General features: G+C 38.8%; 2 protein-coding genes across 3 annotated transcripts; one reads left to right on the forward strand and one right to left on the reverse strand.

The window, feature by feature from the left end:
- The first annotated feature begins 1,806 nt into the window (after window positions 1-1,806).
- lysmd4 (LysM, putative peptidoglycan-binding, domain containing 4) lies at window positions 1,807-6,142 on the forward strand. Its single transcript, XM_077517094.1, has 3 exons — window positions 1,807-1,974; window positions 2,632-2,918; window positions 4,422-6,142. The coding sequence occupies exons 2-3, from the start codon at window positions 2,646-2,648 to the stop codon at window positions 4,920-4,922; spliced, it is 774 nt and encodes a 257-aa protein (XP_077373220.1). The 5' UTR covers window positions 1,807-1,974; window positions 2,632-2,645; the 3' UTR covers window positions 4,923-6,142.
- On the reverse strand, window positions 4,079-10,490 carry alkbh3 (alkB homolog 3, alpha-ketoglutarate dependent dioxygenase). Of its 2 annotated transcripts, none has more exons than XM_077517093.1 (10): window positions 10,378-10,468; window positions 9,786-9,952; window positions 9,523-9,626; window positions 9,413-9,447; window positions 9,276-9,323; window positions 8,951-9,054; window positions 8,745-8,833; window positions 8,433-8,657; window positions 6,667-6,765; window positions 4,079-6,452 (listed from the first exon to the last, which is right to left on the reverse strand). In XM_077517093.1, exons 2-10 carry the CDS (start codon window positions 9,859-9,861, stop codon window positions 6,309-6,311), a joined length of 924 nt encoding a protein of 307 aa, XP_077373219.1. In that variant the 5' UTR covers window positions 9,862-9,952; window positions 10,378-10,468; the 3' UTR covers window positions 4,079-6,308. The 2 variants fall into 2 exon arrangements, with proteins under 2 accessions (XP_077373219.1, XP_077373218.1); XM_077517092.1 differs by having other exon boundaries at window positions 4,081-6,452; window positions 9,786-9,930; window positions 10,378-10,490.
- Window positions 10,491-11,043: the final 553 nt, after the last annotated feature.

Raw genomic sequence — 11,043 nt, forward strand, 5'->3', positions numbered from 1 at the left:
ACTGCGTGAGTTTTTATGGCTCAAGCCCAAGAGCAAGAGTGTTTTTGTTGTCCTGTTGCGCCCTCGTGTGGCCAACGACCAAAACAACATGTAAAGAGTGCAGCCAGGTTGGACAAAATTACAGAAAACACACGCATCATTCAAGTAGGGGAGATTATATTTTTATAAAAACTGTTCAAAATCCCATTCAAATATCCGTGACTCTCTCAAAAGCTCAATTTTACAAGCTACAGTCGCCATGCAAGCCTGTGACTCACATGCAGGCATGTGCGACCGCAACGTCTGTTGAGTGCCTCTGGCCAACTATTCCGCAGTTGCCGCTTCAAAACCGCCTGCCAACCAAACTACACCTCTGCCAGGATCTTCTGGTGCGCGCAACAGATGTAAACGATCGCAGCAGCAGAAGGCGGAGGCTTGCACTGTACAGCAGAGGTGGGAAAACGGCAGGTCGTTGGCAGAGGTGGAGGCGCAAGACTTGGGAGGATGGAAGTTGGAACTACGGGACACTGTTCATCTAAAATACTGGAGCAGGGTTTTATGGTTTAGATTGGTTGCCAGATGCAACCACTGCAGGTTTCCGTCAGAATATTTAAGTGGGGCCTAATGCATTGAGCAGAAGGAGATTTTAGATTCTGGGTTCGTTTGCAGGCGAGTATAAGAATTTTAAAGATATACGCACTGATGTTCCAAGCTTCAGACGGTGATTGGTTTTGATCCACGTGACAATATGCATGTTTTGATGATTAAATAACTCAATATCAAAATACATCCTTGTTTATATACAGTGCATGAGTACAAGATCAGGAGCATTTTATTTTAGCTAGTACACACACAAAAAAACTACTCATAAAGTATAGTTCGATAGGGCCATCTAGTGGCCGAATAGTATAATAATAATAATAATAATAATAATAATAATAATAATAATAATAATAATAATAATCATTTTCAACTTATTAAATATTCACTGAAATGCTATAGAATGAATTTAAAACGGGAAATTGAGACATAAGTGGGGGAATAAATAGATGGATTGCAGAAATAACTTTTAAAACAACTCAATTAATTTGGGTTGGGAATATTCTTGTGTAAATGTGCAATTATTCAAAAACTGGTTATATTTTAAATGTTAAACATTCTGAGTTCGAAAGTTCACTTGCGAAATGTTAAATTGTGTGAAAACTATTAATTTAATACAAACAACATATCTATCGTCATCTTGTCTGTGCCAGCGACTTGTAGTGACAGGCAGAACAATTTACTCTTCTGCTAAATGTCAGAAGATACTAGATACAAACTAGGCATGTGTACTTATCTTGATTGTTTTATCTTAGAACTGACTTATTCCCTACACGTCTGTAGTTACTGCTTTGTCAAAATAAGATTGTTACCTTTTATTACCTCCGAAGATGACGGAAGGATGTAAAAAAAAAAAGAATTAAGAAAAAAAGACATAGTTATACAGTTCCCTGCTCGCAAGATGGGAAGAGCAAGATGGCCGCCCTGTCGCTTCAACTGCTTGCACGGGCGTGTATGGAATGAGATAAAGGAGTTTACTAACGTGACGTCACTCATTGTTGTTGTTTTTTTACCACCCAGAAGTACGTTCTACGTCATGGTAAATAACGGCTTTAAAACACGGACTTACATGTGAAAAAACGTGAAAACGCCGCAGAGAACTCAATGTATTCAACTTGAATAATTCAAGCTATGAGCGCTGAGTAAGTGGCAACATAAGATGGCCGTCAAGGCACTTCCGGTGGCTTCCGTGCCTGAAACAGGTTGCAGTTCTGGTAGCTGAACATAGAGTAGCGGTAGTGAACCTCCGGGCGAGTGTGTCCACTTTTTCACACCCATAGAAGACGGGCTCGCTGACGTCACTCACGCCAACTTGAAGTTAGTTAGCCCAAAAGTAGCTGGCGGAGGGGCTGAAGAGCAGCGAGTGTGGTGCCTTTTGTTGCTTTTCCCTTTAAGGTAACTACGTTGGGCCTTGAGGCAGCGTAGGCGAGTTATGGTTGTGTGTCTGAAAAGGCGCTATTGAAGACAACCGCGGCAGAAGTGAAACACGCCGCGTTTGGGGGAACACATGTTCCGGGAGTAATAATGCGCGACCAAGGCTAACTAAGCTACATATGCTAACCAAGCTAACAGTAACGGCTGTCACCCAGCTGCCTGAACGAAAGTGTCACCCATCTTGTCTGACGTTATTTAACATACCAGCTGGACATGTTAACATAAAACATTGAACGTAATCCATTTTGAATGTTAGATTGGGTGACTAGTAGTTCTGTCCACCTGTTTTTATTTTTTACAGGCAACAATTAGTTACCAGCCACGTCCAAAGCGAGTCAAATAGGTTACCATGGTAACAGCTCGTCTGGCCTCTATTTGCAAAATTAAAGGAGAAAGACATTTGTTTAACATCATGCAAACCAACCAATAAAATAAATGTATACCCTACTATGTGAGCTGAAACATAATTGTACCATATAAGAACCACACGAGTGAGTAAATTTAATCAATACAATGAAAAACAATAAGTATGGCACTAACTGAGTGTACCGTTGTAAACAGTGGGCCGCCTGTATTCTTTTCCTAACATTCTTTTCATTGTTGATATTGTTATTCCAGGCCGGTGTTGAAATATGCGGCGCGGTGAGCATGTGCCGCACGCGTTCCAGGCCCCGGTGGACGTCCACGCCAGCGCCGACGGCCAGGTTTACATGTTCAAGAGGAAAGCCAACGGCACGGCCGCATCGTCGGACGAGGAAGACGACGAGGAACTTGGCCTGATGGAAATGAGACCTCGAGGCTTCCAGGAGTCGGAGCAGGACAGGCTGGGGAGTTTTCACCTACTGGAACGGGACGTGCTGCACGGCGACAATCTCAACAAGCTGGCCTTGCAGTACGGATGCAAGGTAGGTCGTGAGGTGATGTTAGGAGTGTGACGATATATCGATATCGTGATAAATCGTGATACTTTGTCTCCCAATAGACTATTGATACGCCTATGCAAGTATCGTAATATTTGTAGTTAATATACAGCCACTATGTTGAGTAATTACTTGGCGGGCGCGAGGGGGAGCACCTCATAAGAGTGGCAGGGAAATGTATGGAAGACGAAAAAGACTCATGAGCTTACCTTTACTTGTGCAAGACATTTATCTGTCCAGCAACTAACTCAGTTTTGCATAAGTTTGTATGAAAATGTGTATTATATCTTCAATTTTAACATTTTAAAATATTTTATTTTATGTTTCAACTTTTTGAAGCACACAATTCCTGAGGAATATTAATATTGATTTAACTGGATTTAATATTTAAGTAATTTTATGTATTTACTTTTGCAATATTACACAAAAAAATTGTCACAGTTTATAAAAGGAAATAATTGACAATGTAACTGACTGCCATGTTGCATGACAGTAGTGTTTAAGGCACAAATTTGTTCAGAGAAAATGTTTGCTTATTAAAAAAAATACACTAAAGTACTCAATGTGAAGAAGACACCATTTTTAATATTGTGTTGCAGTGACGAAACGAAAAAAAAATTCTCATTGAAAAAAATAAAAATAATCAGTTTATGTCTTGAGTAGTTTTATCGTAGATTATCGTGGATTTATTACCTGACCGATATATCGATAATCTCGGTATCGTCATATCGTGAGATAATCGTTATCGTGAGCCTTGTATCGCATATCGTATCATATCGTGAGGTACCTAGATGAGTGTCAAGATCCATCTTTTTTTTCTGCAAATATAATAGTCGTAGTAGTGATTTTTGTTCGTTTTTTTTTTTTTTTTTTTTTTTTTTTTTTAAGTCATTCAAAATTTTAAAAAAGTGCAAAATAGGGTAACTTTTAAGGCAGTATGAAGTTGGAAAGATGTCAAGATGATACAGCTGAAAATTTTATCACAATAATAGTATTTCATATTAGTCGATATTGATAGATTTAAAAAAAAAAAAATTACCTATTCAAAATAATTAACTCTTTGACTACCAAAAACATGTAATAACGATTAGTAAAATCACGATGTATGCCGCCATAAACGTTAGCTGACATCAACTATGTTTTTTTGGGCAGTGCAATGTCTTCTGGAGCGCTGCCTGGTCAATGGGTTGTGAAATCAATCAAAAACACCCACTAACTATGGCCAGCAGATGGCAGCATTGTATCTATTTTCAATGGGCTGCCGGTGTATCAAATTACAATGAAACATGACGGAATCTGATGAAATAGAATGTTTTTGAGGATGACGTGAATGATCAAAGCCTTTGTCTGTAGTATCTGTGACTTGAGTGTGTTGTGTTGGCTTTAAATGTTGGGGCCTGGTGAGTGATGTGGGTGTCAGTGCATGACAGTATCCAGGTGGCTTGCTGGGTGTATTGTTAACCTGCTTAAACTTGTTTCTTGCAACAGGTGGCAGACATAAAGCGCGTGAACAACCTCATAAAGGAGCAGGATTTATTTGCACTGAAAACCATCAAAATTCCCGTCCCCAAGCACAGCTTTTTAACGGAATCGTACGCACACCCGAGTGACTCCTTAGCGGAAACGCCGCTCAAGGTGCAGCCGAAGAGACACCAAGTTATCGCGGACGTCCTCATCGAGGTGGACAACGACACGGAGAAGCTGATCCCGACCGCGGACGACTTCGACATGGATCTGTTGGACGACGAGCCCAAAAGGTCCCCGAAGGGACTGAAGGGCCAGGGGGCGGACTGGGGCATCCAGTGGTGGAACGCCGTGGTGGCCATGCTGCTCATCGGCATCGTGCTGCCCTTGTTTTACGTCATTTACTTCAAAACGCAACACGCCGGCGCAGCCTCGCCAGCAGACGGCGCCGTCACGACCTCCGCCGTCACGTCAAATAGGACCACCGCCGGCAACTTTGGTACCGGCGGACCTGAGCCTGGATAGAACGGCTTTATAAAGCGGGAATATTTTGAACATCACGTGCAATACTTGCCTCGTCGGCCATTAACAACTCATTGCACTTATGTCAACTTCAAAACTCTTTTTCCCTATAATTGTTACTGTTTTGTGTGTGGTTTTATGGTAATTATTGTTTTCAACCTCATTCGAAATGCATTGAATTATCATAGCGAATTTTAAAAGACATTAAGTGTTCTTCATATTTAAAGTTCGCTATTCACAAATTGCCTTACATGGTTAAACAATGGGGCGTCAAGTATTATATTGCAGGGATCATCGATAATGGTTCCTGCGGGCACCATGAGTAGCCCGCAGGCCTGTTCTAAAAATAGCTCACCAGTGGTGAGGCACTGTAATTTTCTAGGGATGTTGAAAGAATTGGTGAATAGTGAATCATTATATGTGGAAAGGTTCCTGTACACTGGCTGTGTTCGAGTAAATCGAGCAAATAGAGAGTTGTGTGTATCCGCTTTTGGCTTAATTTAAACTGCTGTATGTGATGAGTCTGTGAGATGATGTTTTTAAAATTAATTTATGGATAGTTTGTGTTTATTAATTTTGCATAGTTCACTTAGGCTGGATTCACACTAACAGGTCCAAGTGAACAATTCAGGTTTGCATGCCAATATCAGATTTGTTTTTTCATGAACATCTAAAGTGAATGATAACACAATTGGCTGTTTACATTCACAGTATTAGCACGAAATGTGTCGGGAATTTTTTGATAGCTATTTGTAAGAGGCCTGATTCCATGCACGTTTTATTTCTTCTATCTATGTTGCCATGACTCATATCCCAATTGCGTCACTTGGCACAGTTTAAATCCAGCCTTGTTGCTTGTGCTGAATGGGTCCGAATGGTGTGCCAAACGTGTGAACTGTGTTTACAACATCGCAGTGTAGTGCAATAATGTTATGTGCGATGCGATTCTGCCATCTAGTTTGAAACTTGAAACAATGCGTACGTAATGTGTGGATTGATAACACAAGGTGCCTTAAAACCTTCACTGTTCAATTCAGATTCTGAAATGTGCACCTTTTTGGACTTCAGGGAGTTTTCATGATATTTTAACCAATTAGCCTTGAACGTGAATGTGGTTGAATGAGTATGTTTTGAAAAATTTTCAAACTGTTCTGTAAATTTTGATGCAGTAAATGATGTTTCCCCTCCAAATACAAGCCTCACAAGAAGGCAACAATTTGAAATTGACTTTTTTTTCTTCTAAAACGTTCAGACCGAGTAACTTTATTTGACCAAGTTTATAGAAAGTGATTTTTTTTTTTTTAATTATTATTCCATTTGCTTGAGAAAACAGAAAAATGCAAATCTCACCCAGTAAAGTTTGTTTTTTTGTTTTTTTGTAGTTGTGTTCTAGTCTGTGGCGCTCACGCCTGCCTGGCGGTTGGTAAAGTGCAGTTTGATGCCGGGCCGGTGGCCATGTGGCTCAGGGAACATGCTCCTGAAGGTCAAGTTGATGCGAGGACCACGGTCGTGGTACTCCTTCGCCACCTGGTGCTGAGAAGCACAGAGACGCCGTTGAAAAATCAAAGTCAACCTCTGACATCATCGAAAAATGAGCATCCACTGACTTTACCAACTCGTGGATATATACCTTTTAAAATGAATTCCTGTTTTGGATTTTTTGAGAATGCGTGTGACTTGTGTGTAAAAGATGAGAATTCTCTATTGTCCATAAATACAGCAAATGTGAATTATGAGTGGAGCCTACCTGCCAGTCATCCTGCGTGGCTCCTTCCATCAAAAGCAAAGTGCCGTGACCCAGGGGAATCTTAATACGTTCCACGTAGGTGTAGTCACCATTTTCTTCCTGTAACATAAAGAAGACCATGCATTATAAACACAACACCAGGTTTCTCCTATGTACTGTACACACATACACTGCACAATACATTAGGGATGTACGATATCGTCACGTTCACAATATTAAAATGCAACACATCTGTTAAAGTTCTAGCACCCTCTGGTGGCTAGTTTTTTAGTGCAATTTAATTTTCATTAGGGATGTTTTGGCCCTTCTATGTTTAAAATCCACACTAATTGTCAGATGAAGGGGAATGTCATATGCCTGTGAAGCAAGTGGAGGAAGACAACATGTGCGTGCATTAACAACATAACATAATTATGAAACATAACATTGCTGTTATGTACAAAACCCCAATATTGTGCTTTTTTTTTTTTTTTTTAATATGAACCCATTTTTTTTCCAATATTGTGACCTTTTTTAAATATCGCCAACCTCCCCACAATATCGTGATAAGTATCGTTTCGTGAGCATCATATCGTGATATCGTATCGTGACGTTTGGATATCGTTACATCCCTACAATACACTGGACTACGGCCACACATACTAATAGGGTAAAAATACAGATCACTCATGAATATCAGCATCAACTAAAATATCTTTTTGAAGATTTTATGACAATTTTTTTTAATTGAAAAAGCCCTAATTTCATAGTAATAGAGACTATTTTTTATGAAAATTAAATTTTACAAATATTTTTTTTTTCCACAATTAGATCAAACAACCTACAAGAGTACAATTACATTTTTTTCAGGCAGAATGTTATGAGATTTTTTTTTTTTCTAGTCAGAATCTTAAGAGATTTTTTTTCCCAGTCACATTCTTATGAGATTTTTTATTTATTTTTTTCAAAGAAAATGAATGATATTTTCTTCAAGACAAAAATACATTTTAGGAGAACAAAAATAGTATTTTTCAAGAAAAAGATTAAGTTAAGAGTAAAGAAATATTTTTTCAAGAAAAAAAATGCAATCTACAAGTGTTGTGGTCATTTTAAAAGAAAAAATGTTAACTATACTAGAATTAATTGCTTTTTTTTTCGTAAAGAATCAAATCAAAAAAAAAATTTCAAGAAAGTTGGATTTCTTTAATAAATCAGAATTTTACAAGATTAAAGTCAGATTTTTTTTCCCCCAGCAAAGTTCTATTTATTTCATTTATTTTCGTTTTTTTAAATACTTCAATCTTGTTAGAATGTGAGTGTGTCGTTTACTATAAAACGAAACAGTCAGATATTCAGATATCAGATATTTGTCAGATATTGTCAGATATTTCAATAAAATCATGCAAGAGATTACAGGAAGAGATTCAGAATTTAGTGCTTTGTGTACATAAAAATATCAGTGACTGCAGATTTCCAGAGAATAAACAACATAATCTTAACAAATAAAATCTTTTTTTTAAAATCAAGATTTTAGAAGACTTGAACTAAGTCATATTTTTGCAAGAAAACATTTTCATTTTTCAAAGGAAAAAATACTATTAGAAGCATAAATGAATAATGAGAATACCAGTGGGGGGTTTTTTCCGAGAAGCAAAAGTGTAATCTTAAAAGAATAAAGTAGTATTTTTTTTCAAGAAAATCTAAGTTACAAGGGTATAAAATGGTATGTTTTCAAAAAATACAAAATAAATCTGAATGTCATGAGCGCAAACGTGCGTGCGTCTAACCGGTGGCGGTTTCTTCCGTAGGCTGAACACTCTGCTGTCACCCAAGCTAAGCGAAGCGATGACGGGCTGCGGGCCCAGCGAGGCCTCGTCGTCGCTGTGCCAGCCGATGCTGTCGTGTCCGTCTCGGTACAGGTTGCACAGCAGCGAGTTGAAGCGGTCGCCGCCGCCGCCGCGACCGCATGCCTCGGAAACCGCTCGGCGAAGGTTCGACAGCAGCGGGTGCCACTAGGAGGATTAGCGGGACAGTCAGTCAGTGTATGGCAAAGTTGACAAAAAATAGGTCATTTGTATTGTTTGTATTAATATTAAAACCTTTGTGTTGGCGGCCATGGTGGAATGAGCGTACGTGTAGGGTAACTCGCCAAACCAGCAGGTCAGCCTTGGCTCTGCGTAGGCCTCTCCTAATTTGGGGTTTTGGGGGGGGTGCAAGTGTACATTGAAATGTATGTGAAAACATGGCGTGTTCCGTAAATGAGCGTGAAGTCAGACATAATGTTGAGTTATTTATTATACCCGACCTTGTCTCAAGTTGGTCTTTTGTGACCAGGGAAGCTCTGCCAGCAGTTTACTGAACATCCAGTCGGCCTCCTGCGCTGGAAGAAAGCCCGGCACAAGCCGCAGCCTGAACCCAACAAAGATAAGAATCATGGTTCATAAAGTTTACTTAAAATAACGAAAAAACTCAAACTAAATTCAAAAACTTTTCGCAAGGAAATATATATTTTTTAAATCAGAGTGCTCTTTGAAACAACGATAAATATATTTGAAAAAAAAAAAACTAAAAATAATCTAAAAAAAAAAATCCTGATTAAATGTGGCATTTCAATTCATTTCACTGCTGACCTTGACACCCCTGACGGTTCATGACTGATCTCGTAATCACCTGCCTGGCTGTGGAGGGCAAAATACAAATAAGATTGTATGTTATTATATGCATCACACAAAAATAATGAGCCATTCCATTCAAACAGGACACTTACTCAATAATTTTCTCTGGTGGAACATCTCGAACTGGCTGTGAACATGACAATGCATTTTAGTAAATCTGATGCTATAAGAATCATGTTGAGATTATCTTTTTTTATGTGACCTTAATTGGCTGGTGGAACTCGACCCCTTGAAAATTTCCAGATGTAGTCTGCCGATGTACTCCCCAGGATGCGGCAGCTGGATTGGCACTTTGGCTGTGAGGAACTACAACCCAAATAAAACGATAACACATATAAGGCCACATTTTTAAATTGGGTTTGAGTGTACGAAAGGAACTTTAACCCCTGCCATTTTTGCCGAAAACACGTGAAGAATTGTGCACCCAATGCAAATTTGAAGCTGTTCTTGAACCATTTGGAGTACCTGCTGGTCTGGGTTGTCTGGGCAGCTGTTTGGCCCAGGACCCCTGCACCCTGGCACGCTGGCGTTTATCTGACATCGCGCCTGCGTGGGGAAGGGGTCTTCACTATTCAAATTTCTTGCAGAGGTGGCTTTTGGTTTCCATTACCTGGACAATATAATCGTCAAACCTGTGTGTTTTTTCAAATCATTAAAATAATGAAGCATTTCAATGTGTACCATGAAGCTAATATACGAGTTTCAGTTTTGAATTGAACCAATTTGCACCTGGCTGCTTGCATGTACGTAAACTCGTTTTAAACAAAAATGAAACAAAACAAATTCCATAAAACGTACTACCGCACAATACAGTGTGCCGATATATTCTAAAATTCAGTAATTCTTTTTCTATAGTTCAATTGTTTTATGGAATCAAACTCGTCTCGAAACGACGTTAAACAGCCCCCCCCCCCCCCCCCCCCTTACTGTACTGCTACTTCGCCAAATGTAACTTAAGCTCCCAGGAAGCTAGAAACACGAGGATTTTTTTTTCACGTAAACATTATTACAAGTGCAAACGTTATATTTGCGTATACTGTATAGTAAAATAATTTACCTAAGGAAACAGCCGTGTGTCGAAAGGAGGTTCACTTATCAAACCTGAGGGACAGCCATGTTATGGGTGTCACACCAAAATAAACACAACCCGGAACAATGCTATCGACTTACTGTTCCGTTTAGTTTTATTTATTTACTTATTTACTTCAAAGAAGATTAACTTTTTTTTTTAAAGCTGTTTTAGTGCCTATCTCACTTTTTTTTTTTTTTTTTTTTTTTATCGAAATACATGCGTTTAGAAGCAGTAAGCTACCTGGAACAGAAATCTTATCCTTTTTCCAGTAAACTGTTACTGTTACTTGCATTTCGTCCAATGTAACGTTTTTTTGTTTTTTGTTTTAGTTATTTAAAAATATATGGAAATTAACACGAATGCATGTGAATTTATAGGGCTTAACTGGAAATACACACTTTGGTGGAATTAAAAAAATGTTCAAATTCAACCTATTTCAGGGGACTGCCAAGTGCCCAAGGTTGCTGAAACCAGCTGATTCCGTGACCCCTTAAAAAAAAAAATCATTACATTGTTTTTCCCTTTACACTTCTGATCAAAGTGCTTTTTGCAAACAAAGTAAAAAAAAAAATAAAAAATTTTTTTTAAAAAAAGGTGATAGGTTTACCATTAGTGCTGTAGAATTACTACAATGACAGTTGTGCAAATGAT

Source organism: Festucalex cinctus, chromosome 3 (assembly GCF_051991245.1).
Source record: "Festucalex cinctus isolate MCC-2025b chromosome 3, RoL_Fcin_1.0, whole genome shotgun sequence".
Classification (NCBI taxonomy): Eukaryota; Metazoa; Chordata; class Actinopteri; order Syngnathiformes; family Syngnathidae; genus Festucalex; species Festucalex cinctus.

Excerpts from the sequence above, each read along its gene's own strand:
- lysmd4 (XM_077517094.1), top strand. The coding sequence starts at position 2,646 with ATGCGGCGCGGTGAGCATGTGCCGCACGCGTTCCAGGCCCCGGTGGAC. Across the intron at positions 2,919-4,421 it reads CCTTGCAGTACGGATGCAAG|GTGGCAGACATAAAGCGCGT; the intron begins GTAGGTCGTGAG and ends TTCTTGCAACAG.
- alkbh3 (XM_077517093.1), bottom strand. The coding sequence starts at position 9,861 with ATGTCAGATAAACGCCAGCGTGCCAGGGTGCAGGGGTCCTGGGCCAAA. Across the intron at positions 9,627-9,785 it reads CAGACAACCCAGACCAGCAG|TTCCTCACAGCCAAAGTGCC; the intron begins GTACTCCAAATG and ends TTTGGGTTGTAG. Across the intron at positions 6,766-8,432 it reads TACGGAAGAAACCGCCACCG|GAAGAAAATGGTGACTACAC; the intron begins GTTAGACGCACG and ends TTTATGTTACAG.